The 20,844-nt window shown below is 54.8% G+C and overlaps 1 protein-coding gene across 1 annotated transcript; it reads left to right on the forward strand.

Annotated features, from left to right (window-relative positions):
• Positions 1 to 1,403: 1,403 nt before the first annotated feature.
• On the forward strand, positions 1,404 to 20,241 carry LOC115083561 (zinc finger protein 501-like). The gene is made up of 3 exons (XM_029587456.1): positions 1,404 to 1,786; positions 4,450 to 4,560; positions 18,633 to 20,241. The coding sequence occupies exon 3, from the start codon at positions 18,651 to 18,653 to the stop codon at positions 20,118 to 20,120; it is 1,470 nt and encodes a 489-aa protein (XP_029443316.1). The 5' UTR covers positions 1,404 to 1,786; positions 4,450 to 4,560; positions 18,633 to 18,650; the 3' UTR covers positions 20,121 to 20,241.
• The last annotated feature ends 603 nt before the right edge of the window (positions 20,242 to 20,844 follow it).

Below are 20,844 nucleotides of genomic sequence, written 5' to 3' on the forward strand. Positions count from 1 at the left end.
CCATTAAAATCCGCCGTACTTTTGTTTGCGCCTGGTGCGCGAACAAAATCTACGCGCGGGGGTACTTTTATAAAATCTACCCCTTTGTGCGTCATTTTTATTACGGTACACGTGGCTCGGGCGCTTCCGAAACGCCTGCGCTCCACTGCGCGCGTGCTCCGTGACGGTAACTTTCCAACGGCCCCGCGGGGGCGCGCGCGCACTCTGGCTCGCGCCAAATGATGCGGCCATTTCACGACATGCGCGCGCGAATGCCGGCCCTACCGCGTAAGTGGGGGTGGGGTGGGATTTTTAGTAGACGTGCGCGCGCCGACGCAATGACCAGTTTCGCCAGTTCGTCGACCAGTTCGCCCAGGTAAGGGACGGGGCTTTCAAAGCTGACTAGGCTGGATTTTTTTTTTTGTTGCTTACCCGCCATTCGTTGCAGCGGTAAAGTCACGCGGCAGGGGGGGTCGCCGGGCGCGCAGATTTCGCGTTAAAGTCCCAGAATGCCCGTTCCTGCCCAGGTCACCCCGACACCACCCCCCCTTTTTTTCTGCAACTTCTTAACATCCAAAGGAGCCGACGCGATGCACTAACTCGCAATAGGGGGGGGATTAGCGCCTATTTAACGCGCGTCCGCCGCGGAGTGGACGGGATAGCGCGCTCAGGCGCATTTATCGCTCAGCTGCTAACGCCTGCCTGGCGCGCGCACGGAGATCCCGGCCCCTCCCTCCCTCACAAAAAGCCCCGTTTGTTTGCGGCGGAATCGGGGGCTACAGGGCATCGGACACCCCCCCCCCCCTTCCCGCTTTCTGCCTGGAAGAAACGACCCCCCCCTCCCCCAATCAACCCTGCCCCCACCCCAGTGATGTGGACCTGCAGGGTTTGCTCCCTCGCTGTCTCCCAGGGGCTTCCCCTCTCTGTCCTGCAGGAAGGAAAACCGGGAGCGGATCCCGGGATGGGAGCGGGACTCCCTTCCAGGTGGCGGCGCTTTCCCTGCTCCTTCCTTTGTGGGATTTTCCTCTCTGCAGCTCCGATCTCTTTTGTATTTTGCGCAGCGCGGGAGGAAACGCATCCCCCGTGTCCTGCGCTCCGGTGCTGCCCTGCCGGTGCAGTTGGGGTATTTGGGGGGGGGGGGGTTGGGGGTAATCGCAAGGCTTAAGGGCTAGGGGGGCGAGGAAAACCTGGAGAAACAGCTCGGACCCCCATAACCGGAGCCGGCCACCCTGCACCCACCCCGGGATCTCTCCTCCCTGCATGTGGGTTACTCGCCTCCATCTCCCGGCTCTCCCCCCCCCCTAATCTCCTCCCACCTCAGTCTCCTCCCTCCCCCAATCTCCTCCCACCTCAGTCTCCCCGCCCCCCCAGGCTCTCCCCTCTCTCCCCCAGGGTCTCCTCTCTTGCCTGTCCCCAGGGTCAGCTCTCCTCTCTCCTTCCCAGCAGGGATTTCCCCGGGTGACCCTCCCCCTGGGTGGGCCCAGGCTCTCCTCCCCTCCCTCCTCTCCTCCCTGCCAGGATTACCCAGCATTCCTGCTCAGCACAGGGGGGGGGGGGGGTGTCCATCCATTCATTCAGAAGCGGGGAGGAGAGACAAAGAGAGAGAGAGAGAGAGGCTGCACTGGGAGCTGCAGGGCTGGCTCAGCTCAGGATCCCTCTTGTGCCGGTCCAGTGACAGAGGGCAGAGCCCGGGGGGGGCAGCTGGAGGCCTGGGAGGAGGGGGGTGGTACCCCCAGGGTGTTCCCTTCGCTCCCCTTCTTCCAGGGATTACAGCGGAGGGGAGCAGCCAGCAGCCATCCTGGCACAGGTAGGGGAAGCAGCTTTCTGACTGTCAGGTCTGGGCCTCGCTGCTCTGCAGGCAGGAATTACTGGGGAAGGGAGCAGCCAGGGCTTAGGGGCATGCAGGGGGGGGGGGCAGGTACCCAGGGGGGGGGAGGGCAGGTACCCAGGGGGGGGGCAGGTACCCAGGGGGGGGCAGGTACCCAGGCCGAGATGCAGAGGAGGGGGTCTCAATAAAGAGGCTTGCAACCAGGGCCAGATGCATGACAGGGGGGGGCTGAGAAGCAGAGAAGCCAGGGCTCAGATCCCACTGCCGCTCCCCCCGCAACCTCGCCCTTCGCTGCCTGGGGGTACAGGGCTCGGGCCCTGGCTGCAATCCGCCCCTGACGCGCCACGCAAGGCAGGAAACAGAGAGTCATGCACGGGGGGGGGTCCCCAGGCAGACCCTGGGCCTCGTTGGCGGGAGAGGGGGGGTGGACCCCGGCTGGCCCCTTTCGGCGATCCCAAAGGCTGGGGAAGGGGGTTTCCAAGGGCGCAGGGGTGTGGCAGATGGGGGGCAATAATAATATTTCTGCCTTTCTCCAGAGCTAGGTAAAAGCACCCCCCCCTCCCCCGCTCCGGGGAGCCTAATCCAGGGCGAGCGGCTCAGGCTTGGGGGTCTGGATTTCTGCCTCCTGCGTCCCTCCCGGCTCTACAGACCTTGGTGGCGTCGTGGTTGGGAGCTCCAGGAAGCGGCATCCTCACCTGGCAGCCCTGCAGTCAGCGCACCCCCCTAGCTCCATACCACCTGGGCCTCCTTCCCTGTGCCCCGCCACGCCCTCCGCGGCAGCCAAAATGTTCTTATGGCCCTGCTTGGGTTGGAGGCCTGCACAGTCAAATAGATAGGGGGGGGGGACGACGACATCTATTTTACCCTTTCAAACAGCACCAGGAGTAGAGGGCGCTCCTCGAAGCTAACAGCAGATTTGAACGAAAGCCAATTTTTGACTATTTTCGCACTTAAGAAGATAAGAAATTGCCATGCTGGGTCAGACCAAGGGTCCATCAAGCCCAGCATCCTGTTTCCAACAGTGGCCAAACCAGGCCACAAGAACCTGGCAATTGCCCAAACACCAAGAAGATCCCATGCTACTGATGCAATTAATAGCAGTGGCTATTCCCTAAGTAAACTTGATTAATAGCCATTAATGGACTTCTCCTCCAAGAACTTATCCAAACCTTTTTTGAACCCAGCTACACTAACTGCACTAACCACATCCTCTGGCAACAAATTCCAGAGCTTTATTGTGCGTTGAGTGAAAAAGAATTTTCTCCGATTAGTTTTAAATGTGCTACTTGCTAACTTCATGGAATGCCCCCTAGTCCTTCTATTATTCGAAAGTGTAAATAACCGAGTCACATCTATTCGTGCAAGACCTCTCAGGATCTTAAAGACCTCTATCATATCCCCCTCAGCCGTCTCTTCTCCAAGCTGAACAGCCCTAATCTCTTCAGTCTTTCCTCATAGGGGAGCTGTTCCATCCCCTTTATCATTTTGGTTGCCCTTCTCTGTACCTTCTCCATCGCAACTATATCTTTTTTGAGATGCGGCGACCAGAATTGTACACATGAGAGGTCTAGAACGGGTAGACGTGAATCGGTTATTTACTCTTTCGGATAGTAGAAGGACTAGGGGGCACTCCATGAAGTTAGCATGGGGCACATTTAAAACTAATCGGAGAAAGTTCTTTTTCACTCAACGCACAATTAAACTCTGGAATTTGTTGCCAGAGGATGTGGTTAGTGCAGTTAGTGTAGCTGTGTTTAAAAAAGGATTGGATAAGTTCTTGGAGGAGAAGTCCATTACCTGCTATTAAGTTCACTTAGAGAATAGCCACTGCCATTAGCAATGGTTACATGGAATAGACTTAGTTTTTAGGTACTTGCCAGGTTCTTATGGCCTGGATTGGCCACTGTTGGAAACAGGATGCTGGGCTTGATGGACCCTTGGTCTGACCCAGTATGGCATGTTCTTATGTTGCTTACCCGCCCCCCCCCCCCGGAACCACCCCGGGGTGAAGATAAAAGTACACCCGACCCTTTCACAACGCCCGCTGCTATTCCCTGGGTCAAGTAGGGTCGTTCCAGGGAGGGGGTGGGGGATGGGCAGGGTGACTTCGGGGACCCAAACTGCACGTGCAGAATTGAGTTTCTGAAGCTACATAAGACGTTTTTCCTCCATTCCTTCATCCGCGGTAATCGCAGGTGGAAGGTCCCCGAGTCCTTTGCTGGAAGGGGACGTTGGAGCAAATTTCTCCAATGCAAGCTTCCCGGGGACCTTCCCCCTGCACGAAGGTCCCCGGGAAGGTCCCCGGGAAGGCCCCTTAGCGCAGAGATTTTTTTTTTTTTTCCTCCTGGCGTTGGTGGCATTTTCCAGGTCCAGTTTGCCAGTGGTCGTGGGGGCATCTTGCGTCCCTATTTTTCTCTTGTAAACGTGTGATTTTTTTTTCTCCGCGCAGCGAGCAGATTCAGGGGTAGGTTCAGCGGCTGCAGAGCACCGGGGACCTGGGAGACGGTAGAGTGGTGGCCTGGGTCGCTCCCTTGCATCAGAGGATACGTGATGATAATATTATTTTGGGGGCTGCTCTTAAAAGTCAGTGCCACTGAGAGCTGGGAACGACTTGCGTGACTCTGCCTTTCTTCCCGTTGCAGGTACAGGCGCTACGACGGCCTGTGGCTCCGAGATGGAGCCGGAGGGAGAGCTGCGGGGCGGAGATCCCCAGGACTCGGCGGAGAGAGACACCCCACAGGCTCCCTGCGCAGGTGAGGGACGATGACCACACTTACACTCGCTGTCTCATTCAGCGCTCACTTGTCAACTCTTCCACTGGGTGGTTTGTGAGCTTCAGCAAACCACACAGACCGCAGGGGCTGAAATTACCAGGGGAGACTCCGGCCAAGTGTAGAGAGCTCAGGGGCTGAAAATACCAGGGGAGACTCCAGCCAAGTGCAGAGAGCTCAGAGGCTGAAATTACCAGGGGAGACTCCAGCCAAGTGCAGAGAGCTCAGGGGCTGAAAATACCAGGGGAGACTCCAGCCAAGTGCAGAGAGTTCAGAGGCTGAAAATACCAGGGGAGACTCCAGCCAAGTGCAGAGAGCTCAGAGGCTGAAAATACCAGGGGAGACTCCTGTCCAAGTGCAGAGAGCTCAGGGGCTGAAAATACCAGGGGAGACTCCGGCCAAGTGCAGAAAGCTCAGAGGCTGAAAATACCAGGGGAAACTCCAGCCAAGTGCAGAGAGCTCAGAGGCTGAAAATACCAGGGGAGACTCCAGCCAAGTGCAGAGAGCTCAGAGGCTGAAATTACCAGGGGAGACTCCAGCCAAGTGCAGAGAGCTCAGGGGCTGAAAATACCAGGGGAGACTCTGGTCAAGTGCAAAGAGCTCAGGGGCTGAAAATACCAGGGGAAACTCCAGGCAAGTGCAGAGAGCTCAGGGGCTGAAAATACCAGGGGAGACTCCGGCCAAGTGCAGAGAGCTCAGACGCTGAAAATACCAGGGGAGACTCCGGCCAAGTGCAGAGAGCTCAGAGGCTGAAAATACCAGGGGAGACTCCAGCCAAGTGCAGAGAGCTCAGGGGCTGAAAATACCAGGGGAGACTCCGGCCAAGTGCAGAGAGCTCAGACGCTGAAAATACCAGGGGAGACTCCGGCCAAGTGCAGAGAGCTCAGAGGCTGAAAATACCAGGGGAGACTCCAGGCAAGTGCAGAGAGCTCAGAGGCTGAAAATACCAGGGGAGACTCCGGCCAAGAGCAGAGAGCTCAGAGGCTGAAAATACCAGGGGAGACTCCAGGCAAGTGCAGAGAGCTCAGAGGCTGAAAATACCAGGGGAGACTCCAGCCATGTGCAGAGAGCTCAGAGGCTGAAAATACCAGGGGAAACTCCAGGCAAGTGCAGAGAGCTCAGAGGCTGAAAATACCAGGGGAGACTCCAGGCAAGTGCAGAGAGCTCAGAGGCTGAAAATACCAGGGGAGACTCCAGCCATGTGCAGAGAGCTCAGAGGCTGAAAATACCAGGGGAGACTCCAGGCAAGTGCAGAGAGCTCAGAGGCTGAAAATACCAGGGGAAACTCCAGGCAAGTGCAGAGAGCGCAGGGGCTGAAAATACCAGGGGAAACTCCAGACAAGTGCAGAGAGCTCAGACGCTGAAATTACCAGGGGAGACTCCGGCCAAGTGTAGAGAGCGCAGGGGCTGAAAATACCAGGGGAGGCTCCGGCCAAGTGCAGAGAGCTCAGGGGCTGAAAATACCAGGGGAGGCTCCGGCCAAGTGTAGAGAGCTCAGGGGCTGAAAATACCAGGGGAGACTCCAGCCAAGTGCAGAGAGCTCAGGGGCTGAAAATACCAGGGGAGACTCCGGCCAAGTGCAGAGAGCGCAGGGGCTGAAAATACCAGGGGAGACTCCAGGCAAGTGCAGAGAGCTCAGACGCTGAAAATACCAGGGGAGGCTCCGGCCAAGTGCAGAGAGCGCAGGGGCTGAAAATACCAGGGGAGACTCCGGCCAAGTGCAGAGAGCTCAGGGGCTGAAAATACCAGGGGAAACTCCAGCCATGTGCAGAGAGCGCAGGGGCTGAAAATACCAGGGGAGACTCCGACCAAGTGCAGAGAGCGCAGGGGCTGAAAATACCAGGGGAGACTCCGGCCAAGTGCAGAGAGCTCAGAGGCTGAAAATACCAGGGGAGACTCCGGCCAAGTGCAGAGAGCTCAGACGCTGAAAATACCAGGGGAGGCTCCGGCCAAGTGCAGAGAGCTCAGAGGCTGAAAATACCAGGGGAGACTCCAGCCAAGTGCAGAGAGCTCAGAGGCTGAAAATACCAGGGGAAACTCCAGGCAAGTGCAGAGAGCTCAGAGGCTGAAAATACCAGGGGAGACTCCGACCAAGTGCAGAGAGCGCAGGGGCTGAAATTACCAGGGGAGACTCCAGGCAAGTGCAGAGAGCTCAGAGGCTGAAAATACCTGGGGAGACTCCGGCCAAGTGCAGAGAGCGCAGGGGCTGAAAATACCAGGGGAGACTCCGACCAAGTGCAGAGAGCTCAGAGGCTGAAAATACCAGGGGAAACTCCAGGCAAGTGCAGAGAGCTCAGAGGCTGAAAATACCAGGGGAGACTCCGACCAAGTGCAGAGAGCTCAGAGGCTGAAAATACCAGGGGAAACTCCAGGCAAGTGCAGAGAGCTCAGAGGCTGAAAATACCAGGGGAGACTCCGGCCAAGTGCAGAGAGCTCAGAGGCTGAAAATACCAGGGGAGACTCCGACCAAGTGCAGAGAGCTCAGACGCTGAAAATACCAGGGGAAACTCCAGGCAAGTGCAGAGAGCTCAGAGGCTGAAAATACCAGGGGAAACTCCAGGCAAGTGCAGAGAGCTCAGAGGCTGAAAATACCAGGGGAGACTCCGGCCAAGTGCAGAGAGCTCAGAGGCTGAAAATACCAGGGGAGTCTCCGGCCAAGTGCAGAGAGCTCAGAGGCTGAAAATACCAGGGGAGACTCCGGCCAAGTGCAGAGAGCTCAGGGGCTGAAAATACCAGGGGAGACTCCAGCCAAGTGCAGAGAGCTCAGAGGCTGAAAATACCAGGGGAGACTCCAGGCAAGTGCAGAGAGCTCAGAGGCTGAAAATACCAGGGGAGACTCCGGCCAAGTGCAGAGAGCTCAGAGGCTGAAAATACCAGGGGAGACTCCGGCCAAGTGCAGAGAGCTCAGACGCTGAAAATACCAGGGGAAACTCCAGGCAAGTGCAGAGAGCTCAGAGGCTGAAAATACCAGGGGAGACTCCGACCAAGTGCAGAGAGCTCAGACGCTGAAAATACCAGGGGAAACTCCAGGCAAGTGCAGAGAGCTCAGAGGCTGAAAATACCAGGGGAGACTCCGACCAAGTGCAGAGAGCTCAGACGCTGAAAATACCAGGGGGAAACTCCAGGCAAGTGCAGAGAGCTCAGAGGCTGAAAATACCAGGGGAAACTCCAGGCAAGTGCAGAGAGCTCAGAGGCTGAAAATACCAGGGGAGACTCCGGCCAAGTGCAGAGAGCTCAGAGGCTGAAAATACCAGGGGAGTCTCCGGCCAAGTGCAGAGAGCTCAGAGGCTGAAAATACCAGGGGAGACTCCGGCCAAGTGCAGAGAGCTCAGGGGCTGAAAATACCAGGGGAGACTCCAGCCAAGTGTAGAGAGCTCAGGGGCTGAAAATACCAGGGGAGACTCCAGCCAAGTGCAGAGAGCTCAGGGGCTGAAAATACCAGGGGAGACTCCGGCCAAGTGCAGAGAGCGCAGGGGCTGAAAATACCAGGGGAGACTCCAGGCAAGTGCAGAGAGCTCAGACGCTGAAAATACCAGGGGAGGCTCCGGCCAAGTGCAGAGAGCGCAGGGGCTGAAAATACCAGGGGAGACTCCGGCCAAGTGCAGAGAGCTCAGGGGCTGAAAATACCAGGGGAGACTCCGGCCAAGTGCAGAGAGCTCAGAGGCTGAAAATACCAGGGGAGACTCCGGCCAAGTGCAGAGAGCTCAGAGGCTGAAAATACCAGGGGAGACTCCGGCCAAGTGCAGAGAGCTCAGAGGCTGAAAATACCAGGGGAGACTCCGGCCAAGTGCAGAGATCTCAGAGGCTGAAAATACCAGGGGAAACTCCAGGCAAGTGCAGAGAGCTCAGGGGCTGAAAATACCAGGGGAGACTCCGGCCAAGTGCAGAGAGCTCAGAGGCTGAAAATACCAGGGGAAACTCCAGGCAAGTGCAGAGAGCTCAGGGGCTGAAAATACCAGGGGAGACTCCGGCCAAGTGCAGAGAGCTCAGAGGCTGAAAATACCAGGGGAAACTCCAGCCAAGTGCAGAGAGCTCAGAGGCTGAAAATACCAGGGGAGACTCCGGCCAAGTGCAGAGAGCTCAGGGGCTGAAAATACCAGGGGAAACTCCAGGCAAGTGCAGAGAGCTCAGAGGCTGAAAATACCAGGGGAGACTCCGGCCAAGTGCAGAGAGCTCAGAGGCTGAAAATACCAGGGGAAACTCCAGGCAAGTGCAGAGAGCTCAGAGGCTGAAAATACCAGGGGAGACTCCGGCCAAGTGCAGAGAGCTCAGGGGCTGAAAATACCAGGGGAGACTCCAGGCAAGTGCAGAGAGCTCAGGGGCTGAAAATACCAGGGGAGACTCCGGCCAAGTGCAGAGAGCTCAGAGGCTGAAAATACCAGGGGAGACTCCAGGCAAGTGCAGAGAGCTCAGAGGCTGAAAATACCAGGGGAAACTCCAGGCAAGTGCAGAGAGCTCAGAGGCTGAAAATACCAGGGGAAACTCCAGGCAAGTGCAGAGAGCTCAGAGGCTGAAAATACCAGGGGAGACTCCGACCAAGTGCAGAGAGCTCAGAGGCTGAAAATACCAGGGGAGACTCCGGGCAAGTGCAGGGAGCTCAGGGGCTGAAAATACCAGGGGAGACTCCGGCCAAGTGCAGAGAGCTCAGAGGCTGAAAATACCAGGGGAGACTCCGGCCATGTGCAGAGAGCTCAGAGGCTGAAAATACCAGGGGAGACTCCGGCCAAGTGCAGAAAGCTCAGAGGCTGAAAATACCAGGGGAGACTCCGGCCAAGTGCAGAGAGCTCAGGGGCTGAAAATACCAGGGGAAACTCCAGGCAAGTGCAGAGAGCTCAGACGCTGAAAATACCAGGGGAAACTCCAGGCAAGTGCAGAGAGCTCAGAGGCTGAAAATACCAGGGGAAACTCCAGGCAAGTGCAGAGAGCTCAGAGGCTGAAAATACCTGGGGAGACTCCGGCCAAGTGCAGAGAGCTCAGAGGCTGAAAATACCAGGGGAGACTCCGACCAAGTGCAGAGAGCTCAGAGGCTGAAAATACCAGGGGAAACTCCAGGCAAGTGCAGAGAGCTCAGGGGCTGAAAATACCAGGGGAAACTCCAGGCAAGTGCAGAGAGCTCAGAGGCTGAAAATACCAGGGGAGACACCGGCCAAGTGCAGAGAGCTCAGAGGCTGAAAATACCAGGGGAGACTCCGACCAAGTGCAGAGAGCTCAGAGGCTGAAAATACCAGGGGAGACTCCGGCCAAGTGCAGAAAGCTCAGAGGCTGAAAATACCAGGGGAAACTCCAGGCAAGTGCAGAGAGCTCAGAGGCTGAAAATACCAGGGGAGACTCCGGCCAAGTGCAGAGAGCTCAGAGGCTGAAAATACCAGGGGAGACTCCGACCAAGTGCAGAGAGCTCAGAGGCTAAAAATACCAGGGGAGACTCCGGCCAAGTGCAGAAAGCTCAGAGGCTGAAAATACCAGGGGAAACTCCAGGCAAGTGCAGAGAGCTCAGGGGCTGAAAATACCAGGGGAAACTCCAGGCAAGTGCAGAGAGCTCAGGGGCTGAAAATACCAGGGGAGACTCCGGCCAAGTGCAGAGAGCTCAGAGGCTGAAAATACCAGGGGAAACTCCAGGCAAGTGCAGAGAGCTCAGAGGCTGAAAATACCAGGGGAAACTCCAGGCAAGTGCAGAGAGCTCAGAGGCTGAAAATACCAGGGGAGACTCCGACCAAGTGCAGAGAGCGCAGGGGCTGAAATTACCAGGGGAGACTCCAGGCAAGTGCAGAGAGCTCAGACGCTGAAAATACCAGGGGAAACTCCAGGCAAGTGCAGAGAGCTCAGAGGCTGAAAATACCAGGGGAAACTCCAGGCAAGTGCAGAGAGCTCAGAGGCTGAAAATACCAGGGGAAACTCCAGGCAAGTGCAGAGAGCTCAGGGGCTGAAAATACCAGGGGAAACTCCAGTCAAGTGCAGAGAGCTCAGAGGCTGAAAATACCAGGGGAAACTCCAGGCAAGTGCAGAGAGCTCAGAGGCTGAAAATACCAGGGGAAACTCCAGGCAAGTGCAGAAAGCTCAGGGGCTGAAAATACCTGGGGAGACTCCGGCCAAGTGCAGAGAGCTCAGAGGCTGAAAATACCAGGGGAGACTCCGGCCAAGTGCAGAGAGCTCAGAGGCTGAAAATACCAGGGGAAACTCCAGGCAAGTGCAGAGAGCTCAGAGGCTGAAAATACCAGGGGAGACTCCAGCCAAGTGCAGAGAGCTCAGAGGCTGAAAATACCAGGGGAAACTCCAGGCAAGTGCAGAGAGCTCAGAGGCTGAAAATACCAGGGGAGACTCCGACCAAGTGCAGAGAGCTCAGAGGCTGAAATTACCAGGGGAGACTCCAGGCAAGTGCAGAGAGCTCAGAGGCTGAAAATACCAGGGGAGACACCGGGCAGGTGCAGAGAGCTCAGGGGCTGCCTGTTGGGGGTGGAAGAGAGCCGTCACCATCCCCCACCCCTAGCTCAGGCCATAGAAGAGCCGTCATTGCCCCCTATTCTGAGACGGCCTGCGGGGCCAACGAACAACTGCCGCTAACCTTCCAAGGCAGCATGCGAGGCTGAGGAGCAGCCATCACTCCCCGTGCAGGGCGTGGGGTCTGAGGAAGCGAGCGCGGCTTCCCCAGGCTCTGATGCAGCCTGCAGGAGTGAAGAACCACCGCCTGTCTGTCTGCTGCTGGGCCTGAGGTACACTGGGGGCTGGGAGGAGGAAATAAAATTGGAGATAGGAAGAGCAGAGGGGAGGTTAAAGCATCAAATCCGAAGTCCAGTGGCGCGATGGTCAAATAAGCAAACAGAAAGTTGGGAATTATTAGAAAAGGAATGGTGAATAAAACTGAAAATGTCATAATGCCTCTGTATCGCTCCATGGTGAGACCCCACCTTGAATACTGTGTACAATTCTGGTCGTCGCATCTCAAAAAAGATATAATTGCGATGGAGAAGGTACAGAGAAGGGCAACCAAAATGATAAAGGGGACGGAACAGCTCCCCTATGAGGAAAGACTAAAGAGGTTAGGACTTTTCAGCTTGGAGAAGAGACGACTGAGGGGGGATATGATAGAGGTGTTTAAAATCATGAGAGGTCTTGAACTGGTAGATGTGAATTGGTTATTTATTCTTTCGGATAGTAGAAAGACTAGGGGGCACTCCATGAAGTTAGCATGTGGCACATTTAAAACTAATCGGAGAAAGTTCTTTTTTACTCAACGCACAATTAAACTGGAAGATGTGGTAAAGGCAGTTAGTGTAGATTTTAGTTTTGTATTTTAAAAACAATAATACAATTACAAACCAAATACATCATTTAAATTAAAATACAACATCCCGCTATAAACCAGAGGTGCACAGAAGTCATTTCTTTAATTGTCCTGGTGGTTTCCCTCCAACCCTGCCCATCGCGTTGCTTGCTCGTGAGTCCCAGTCCCTTGCTGTACAATTTAATCCACCTTCCCTTCCTAGGAGGATCAGGATAGAAATCCCCGGAGCGCTCTCTTGCTTCCGGTCCTGTACTTATCGGCCAACGGGCTAGAACAGATTTCAGACCACGGAATCACGCGGCACTACAGATCCAATACAGCGCTGTGTACGACGTTGGGACAAGTGGCCCCTGAAATGCTGCCCATCCCCCCATCATAATTTTGTAATGTTTTTTTTTTTTTGCTTTGAACGGCTTTTCGCTGTGATGCTTTCAAAAGCAGGCGCTCTGACCCTTCCAGCGTGCCAGTGGGTCAAGCTGCGGGCTCTCCTGACTTATCCACGAGGACACAATTACTTTCTTGCCTTTTCTGCAAACAATTTTTTTATAACTCGGCCCTAAATCTTTGAAAATCCCGATCAGCCCGGAATAGAAACCTGTACCAGAGGGGAGCAAAACGTCCTTACTGTCTCCCCCGAAATGTTTGCAGTTCCCGGCAGGCCCTGAAGCCATGGAGGTACGTCATCCCCTTCCTCCGTACTCCGCTGAAGACGTGCGGCTGAAGTACCCAGCCTGGGCCTGTAGGCTTTCTCCTGCGACACGTACAATTGTAGGGATTTAGATTTGTGTTTCTCTTAACATCGCCTTCTCTCCGGTGAAACAAGAGCTGAATCCTGTCCGTGAGCGACAAGCGGTGGAGCCGGCCCTCTCCTCCACGTGCCCCCTGCCGCTGTGCAGTCTCATCCGCAGGGTCGATGGGAGTTAAGGCTCCGCTGTGTAACGCCGCAGATGCGGCTTCTTTACCTCATCTCCCCCCGTAAGAGCCTCCTTCACACCTCTCTGCTAGCGTCCGAATCCCGAAAAGAATCCCAGGGGACTCCCGAGAAAGCGGCTCCGCCGGGGAGACGCGGAAAAAAGCCCCTGGCTGGGAGAGAGAGTTTCTCCCGCAGGCCTGGGAGACTGTGAACGACGTTAGCTCAACAAATCTCGCCGCCGAATAGCGTGGCCGGGTTTGGACGAGGCCTCCCGGGAGGAGAAATCCAGAAACTCTTACCAGCCCGGCTGACCTGAGGGAAAGCCACGGCTTGGGAGCTGCCGACTGCTGGGCTCCTGCCGGGCACTGGTGGCCTGGATCGGCCACGGGTTGGAGACATCGGCTGGGCCTGATGGGCCCTCGGCCTGCCTCTGTGTGAACGGGCAGAGGAGTCACGGCCACCTTAAACCAGGTGCGAAACTCCAGGAATCCTAGAACATGGTGACAGAAAAAGAGCAGGTGAGCCATCCACACCGTCCGCTTAGCCTGTCAGTCCCATCCTTGCTCTCAGGGGGCCTCTGTGCTTTCTTCAGCTCCTAACGCCATTTTCCCTCCCTCTGTACAGAAATATTTCCTTCGATTGCTCCTGACTTTTACCCCTTTCCCTCATCATCGCGTGACCCCTTGCTCTAGAGCCTCCCTTCCATTGCGTTTCCTCCTCGCTCGGCCCTCTTTTCACGCCTTTCCGCTGGGGAGTACGCGTTCAGGTTTTCAAGTTTGCCTGCGGGTGCTTGGGTAGCCTCCCCCTGGACCCGACTCCATCCATTCAGAGGCGCGCGGCCTGCGGGATTCTCCTCTCAGCGCTCTGAGCGAGGTCGCGCCAGAGACTGATACGGAAAGGCAAGGTCGCTTTTCGTTTCCTGAGGCGATTTCTCTCCCTGGGCACCCGAGCCACCTTTTTTGTTTTTTACCTGTTTGGCCACCTTGAGATCGTCAGAAGCGATCGCCCTCCAGATCCGGCTCCTGTTTTTGTGCACCCACCCCCGTTCTGTATCTGACCCAACTCTGATAAGCCCCGTGCTGCCTCGGATCCAGGAATGAACCGGCCTGCGGTTCCCAGCCTCCTCCTTTACTTCCACTTTTACGAAGAGGAACCACATCCGCCTGCCTCCAGAACTACTCCTGTCTCTAAAGAAACATTGAAAAGATCAGACAGTAAAGCTGCCGGAACGTTCTCTCAACGCCCTCGGAGGGTCCCGTTGCTTCATCTACCTTTAGTTTTCCTAGCTCCTCACATACACTGCCGTCTGAGAATGGATTGCAGGCTGCCTCACGTCCATTTCTACTTGTGGCAGTTACCTGTGGCCCTGCTCCAAGCCCTTCCTCGGTGAACCACCGAACAGAAATATTTGCTAAGTCAGCCACTACTTATCCCTCCCCTTCACCGTGGAGTTTTACAATCCCGTTCTTGCACTTCCTTCTGTCCCTACTACATCTAAAGAAGTCTTGTTCACCTGCTGATTTACCGTATTTGCTGTTTTTCCTTCTTCCATTTGCATCTTCGCTCTCCTGACTGCTTTCCCAGCATCTCTTAGTCCAGTGATGGCTAACCTATGACACGCGTGTCAGAGATGACACGCCAAGACTTTTTGCTGACACGCGCAGCGTTTTGTGGACTATTGCAGAGCCTTTTTTTTTTTTTATCGGCTGCGCCGACCCTTTAAAACTAGTTTTTTATTATCCCCCCAATGCCCCCGGGCGCAGCAACAGGCAGATCGGCAAGGCCAAGAAAAAGATCGCGTTTAAACGCACTGATGCTCCTCCTCCTTCCTGCCTGTGCATCCCCGGAAGTAAACGTTGCCGGAGCCGCGTGGGCAGGAAGGAGGAGGAGCATCAGCGCGTGCAGAAGTGGAGTGGTGTGAGAATGACTGGGAGCCTGCCTGGGTGTGTGTGTTTGTGAGTATGTGAGGGAGCCAGTGAGTGTGAGAGCATGAGTGTGTATGAGAAAATCCAGGGGAGTAAGAGTTTGTGTGGGAGGGGGGATGGAGGGGGAGAGAGTGTTTTAATTGAAGATTTAGCCAATGAAATTCAGCAACAAAAAAGTCACTAAGCAGGTAAGGTAAAGAATTATTTGTTTTCGCTTTATTAATAAATACAGAACATATATTAAAATTATAACTTTTTGTTATTAATATTAGAGCTACAAATATCACAAAATTATGGATATTTCTAGAAGTGACACACCACTCGAGTTATGCTTGGTTTTTTAATGAATTTTGACACACTGAGCGCAAAAGGTTGGCCATCACTGTCTTAGTCTTTCCGTACGTTGCCACCCGACTTCCTCTTTCCAAGAGCTCTTGTAGTTCATGAATGCTACCCTTTTCTCCTTACTGTTTCAGCTACTTTAGAAAACCATAGCCGCCTCTTTTGCCTCTTATTGTTGTTTATTTCCTTACGGTAGCTCCTTTCGGTTTTGCCCACTTTTGAAGACGGCAAAGCAATGGGACAAGGCGATAGCTAAAGCCAGAAGAATGCCGGGCTGCACAGAGAGAGGAATAACCAGTAAGAAAAAGGAAGTGGTGATGCCCTTGTACAGATCCTTGTACAGGCCTCACCTGGAGTACTGTGTTCAGTTCTGGTGCCCGTATCTCCGAAGGGACAGAGACAGGATGGAGGCGGTCCAGAGAAGGGCGACCAAAATGGTGGGAGGTCTCCAGCAAATGACTTATGAGGAGAGGCTGAAGGACCTGAATATGTACACCCTGGAGGAGAGGAGGAGCAGAGGTGATATGATACAGACCTTCAGATACCTGAAAGGTTTTAATGATGCACAAACTTTGAACCCATTCTGATGGAAAAAAAAATCAAGAGAACTAGGGCTCATGAATTGAAATTCAGGGGGGGGGGGGGGAACGACTCAGAAACCATCAGGAAATGTTTCGTCACGGAGAAGGGTGATGGATGCCCTTCCTCCAGAAGTGGTGAGGAAGAGAAAAGTAAACAAATTGAAAAGGGCATGGGGCGAACACTACAGATCCCTAAATGGAAATGAAGGAAAGGGTGCATGGGGGTAACCTGCATGGAGCGGCAGTTACTACCCTTAACAGAAGGCATGGGGGTAACCTGCATGGAGCGGCAGTTACTACCCTTAACAGAAACATGGGGGTAACCTGCAGGGAGCGGCAGTTACTACCCTTAACAGAAACATGGGGGTAACCTGCAGGGAGCGGCAGTTACCCTTAACAGAAAGCATGAGGGTAACCTGCAGGGAGCGGCAGTTACTACCCTTAACAGAAGGCATGGGGGTAATCTGCAGTGAGCGGCAGTTACTACCCTTAACAGAAGGCATGGGGGTAACCTGCATGGAGCGGCAGTTACTACCCTTAACAGAAACATATAAGTAACCTGCACGGAGCGGCAGTTACTACCCTTAACAGAATGCATGGGGGTAATCTGCAGGGAGCGGCAGTTACTACCCTTAACAGAAGGCAAGGGGGTAATCTGCAGGGAGCGGCAGTTACTACCCTTAACAGAATGCATGGGGGTAACCTGCAGGGAGCGGCAGTTACTACCCTTAACAGAATGCATGGGGATAACCTGCATGGAGCGGCAGTTACTACCCTTACGAGAAGGCATGGGGGTAACCTGCAGGGAGCGGCAGTTACTACCCTTAACAGAAACATGGGGGTAACCTGCAGGGAGTGGCATTTACTGCCCTTAACAGAAAGCATGAGGGTAACCTGCAGGGAGCGGCAGTTACTACCCTTAACAGAAGGCATGGGGGTAATCTGCAGTGAGCGGCAGTTACTACCCTTAACAGAAGGCATGGGGGTAACCTGCATGGAGCGGCAGTTACTACCCTTAACAGAAACATGTAGGTAACCTGCACGGAGCGGCAGTTACTACCCTTAACAGAATGCATGGGGGTAATCTGCAGGGAGCGGCAGTTACTACCTTTAACAGAAGGCATGGGGGTAATCTGCAGGGAGCGGCAGTTACTACCCTTAACAGAAGGCATGGGGGTAATCTGTAGGGAGCGGCAGTTACTACCCTTAACAGAAACATGGGGGTAACCTGCACGGAGCGGCAGTTACTACCCTTAACAGAAGGCATGGGGGTAATCTGCAGGGAGCGGCAGTTACTACCCTTAACAGAAGGCATGGGGATAACCTGCATGGAGCGGCAGTTACTACCCTTAAGAGAAGGCATGGGGGTAACCTGCAGGGAGCAGCAGTTACTACCCTTAACAGAATGCACGGGGATAACCTGCATGGAGCGGCAGTTACTACCCTTAAGAGAAGGCATGGGGGTAATCTGCAGGGAGCGGCAGTTACTACCCTTAACAGAAGGCATGGGGTAACCTGCAGGGTGCGACAGTTACCACCCTTAACAGAAGGCATGAGGGTAACCTGCATGGAGCGGCAGTTACTACCCTTAACAGAAACATGTAGGTAACCTGCACGGAGCGGCAGTTACTACCCTTAACAGAATGCATGGGGGTAATCTGCAGGGAGCGGCAGTTACTACCCTTAACAGAAGGCATGGGGGTAATCTGCAGGGAGCGGCAGTTACTACCCTTAACAGAAGGCATGGGGGTAATCTGTAGGGAGCGGCAGTTACTACCCTTAACAGAATGCATGGGGGTAACCTGCAGGGAGCGGCAGTTACTACCCTTAAGAGAAGGCATGGGGATAACCTGCATGGAGCGGCAGTTACTACCCTTAACAGAATGCATGGGGGTAACCTGCACGGAGCGGCAGTTACTACCCTTAAGAGAAGGCATGGGGGTAACCTGCACGGAGTGGCAGTTACAACCATAACAGAAGGCATGGGGGTAACCTGCAGGGAGCGGCAGTTACTACCCTTAAGAGAAGGCATGGGGATAACCTGCATGGAGCGGCAGTTACTACCCTTAACAGAATGCATGGGGGTAACCTGCACGGAGCGGCAGTTACCACCCTTAAGAGAAGGCATGGGGGTAACCTGCAGGGAGCGGCAGCTACTACCCTTAACAGAATGCATGGGGTAACCTGCAGGGAGCGGCAGTTACTACCCTTAAGAGAAGGCATGGGGGTAACCTGCACGGAGCAGCAGTTACTACCCTTAAGAGAAGGCATGGGGGTAACCTGCAGGGAGCGGCAGTTACTGCCCTTAAGAGAAGGCATGGGGGTAACCTGCACGGAGCAGCAGTTACTACCCTTAAGAGAAGGCATGGGGGTAACCTGCACGGAGCGGCAGTTACTACCAGGAGCACCTTTCTGGGGTGGGCTGGATGGACCGTTTGGCCTTTATCTGCTGTCATTCTTATGTTACTGTACGTAAGATGTTACTAGCTTCTCCCCTCCGGTCGCTGAAGTCTTGAGGTACTCCCCCCAGTTTAAGAGCATTGGCGTTCCTGAAGCCCAGGACCCTCTCCTTTGAATGAACCAGCTCTGCCTGAGCTCTAACACTGAACTACCCAGTGCAGGGATCAGTTTATCTCGGGTGACCCCTCACTCGGATCCCCTTTCATGAGCGTCAGGTCCAGTGTCGTCGTCCGTCCCCCACCACCTCACACGTTGGTTCCGTTATCCGTTGTCCGAACAGTTCTCCCTAGGTGACTGATAACGTCACGGTCCTTACGTGGCATGAAAGAGTAACTTGGCGGGGGGTGCACAACTCCCAACCCATCAGGTCCAGGGTGGAAATTGAACGGATTTTAATGTAAAGATTTTTTTCAGCGTATTAAAATTTTAGAAGGAGATTCTGGGCAGTCAACAGATTATGTATCCATAAACGTTTAAAAGCACTAAGGTCCTTGGTGATAATGTCTACCAGTAGCCTGTGGCTAGTACCTGCTCTCTCTCTCTCTCTTATCCAGCAGATGGTGAATCCTTGAATGGAGAGTGCGCCAAACATCTGGAACCTCTGGAGGCTGTGTCAGAAGAGGACGGAGGCCTCCCCCAGCATTTCGAAACCAATTTGGGGACCCACCATGGCAGAACCTTCTCAGGAGCCACAGAAGAAAGACCCATGCGCCTGTACTGATGATGAGGAAAGCTTCCTGGAGGGCACCAGGGAGAGAGCAAATCCAGGCGCTGACGGTGGGAACACAGGACCCCAGGCAGGTCGGAAACAGTATGCAGGTGCCACCAGCGGGAAGGATGCAGAAGAGCGAGGGCACGTGTGCACCGAGTGCGGAAAAGGCTTCCGGCAGAAGGGGAGCCTAACGGCACATCGGAGCATCCACACAGGCGAGAGGCCTTACAGCTGCACCGACTGCGGGAAAAGCTTCCGGCAGAGGCGGCACGTCATAAAGCACCAGCGGACGCACACGCGCGAGAGACCGTACGAGTGCTCGGAGTGCGAGAAGAGCTTCGGCCAGAAGGACTCCCTCGTCGCCCACCGCCGAATCCACACGGGAGAGAGGCCCTTTGTGTGCCCGGAGTGCGGGAAAGGGTTCAGGGACAACTCGAACCTGATCATCCACCTGCGCACCCACACCGGGGAGAAGCCGTACCGCTGCGCCGAATGCGGGAAGAGCTTCAGCCACAAGGGCTCGCTGACCATTCACGAGCGAACTCACACCGGCGAGAGACGGTACAGCTGCCCGGAGTGCGGCAACAAATTCAACAACAGCTCGAGCCTGATAAAGCACCAGCGGATCCACACAGGGGAGAAGCCCTACACATGCACGGAGTGTGGGAAACGTTTTGCACACAACTCGAACCTCACCACGCACCACCGGGTTCACACACGGGAGAAACGGTACAAGTGCATCGAATGTGGGAAGAGCTTCAGCCAGAGCTCCTACCTCATCCGCCATCAGAAAATCCATACGGGGGAGAGACCATTCACGTGCACGGAATGTGGGAAAAGCTTCGCTGACTGTTCCAACCTGATAACGCACCAGAGAACGCACACAGGGGAAAAACCGTATGCATGTTCTGAATGTGGGAAAAGATTCAGCGACAGTTCCAGTCTGATATCGCACCAAAGGACTCACACGGGAGAGAGACCCTACAACTGCACGGACTGTGGGAAGAGCTTCAGCCGCAAAGCGAACCTTACCACGCACCAGCGAATCCACACAGGAGAAAAAAAGCACAGGTGCGCGGAATGCGGGAAGAGTTTTGTTCAGAATTCCTACCTTGTTCGGCACCGGAGAACCCACATGCGAGAAAAGCCATTTGCATGCAGCGAGTGCGAGAAGAGGTTTGGCGACAGCTCCAGCCTTCTGAGGCATCAGATAATTCACACCGGAGAGAGACCGTACCCATGTAAAGAATGTGGGAAAAGTTTCACCCGCAGCTCCCACCTCTCCACGCACAAGAAAAGTCATTCAACCAATCCTCTGATGTGGGAATGAGGTCTGGGGTGTTTCATTAACCCGTAATTATGCAGAATGGGAGAGAACCCCCCAACAGTAATCCTCCACTTCCAGTTCTGCAAACAGACACTCAATGCCCACAGAAACTCCCCTCATAATGGGAGCAGAGCAAGAATTAGGACACTTCCCGTACTACTCACCAGGCCCAAAAGAATATGCAAATTCAGGTGCCACCTCAACAGCAGTGACACAGAACTCCCTCTACTACCAGGTTCTCTGTGAAAACAACACAAACCCCCCCCCTGGAAAACCACACTTAGCACTTGCGAAGCAAACTTGCACTCCCAATCCAGCACTAACCCCCGGAACTCAAACTACTACACCCCGGCCGACCAAAAGAGGCAGCCATGCAAATGTTTCTCCACCGTGGGTCCATGGGAAGGCCCCCAGACGATCCTGGCTTCTGTGCCAGGGAGGTGGGGACCCCCCCCCCCCCCGTCCCTCCGACTGCATAAAAAAGTGAAAGACTGAAAGAAGCGACATAAATAAACGGGCTGGTTATCTTCTTAAAAGGATGTGGGCAAGCCGCAGGGCCCGACCCATGCGTTTAAGGAGCCTGTGGGGGGCTTCTTATTTTTCAGAGGGACTTCTCCCCTCGCCCGCCCCCGCCCGTCAGCGCTGCCGTCGGTCCTCGTAATGTAAGGAAGGTAGCTAACCGGTCCCTGGAGCGCAAAAAAAGCTTGAGGGAACCCCAAGCCACCGC

This window comes from Rhinatrema bivittatum, chromosome 2, assembly GCF_901001135.1.
Source record: "Rhinatrema bivittatum chromosome 2, aRhiBiv1.1, whole genome shotgun sequence".
Classification (NCBI taxonomy): Eukaryota; Metazoa; Chordata; class Amphibia; order Gymnophiona; family Rhinatrematidae; genus Rhinatrema; species Rhinatrema bivittatum.

Coding starts and splice junctions, on each gene's coding strand:
- LOC115083561 (XM_029587456.1), top strand. CDS start 18,651: ATGGAGAGTGCGCCAAACATCTGGAACCTCTGGAGGCTGTGTCAGAAG.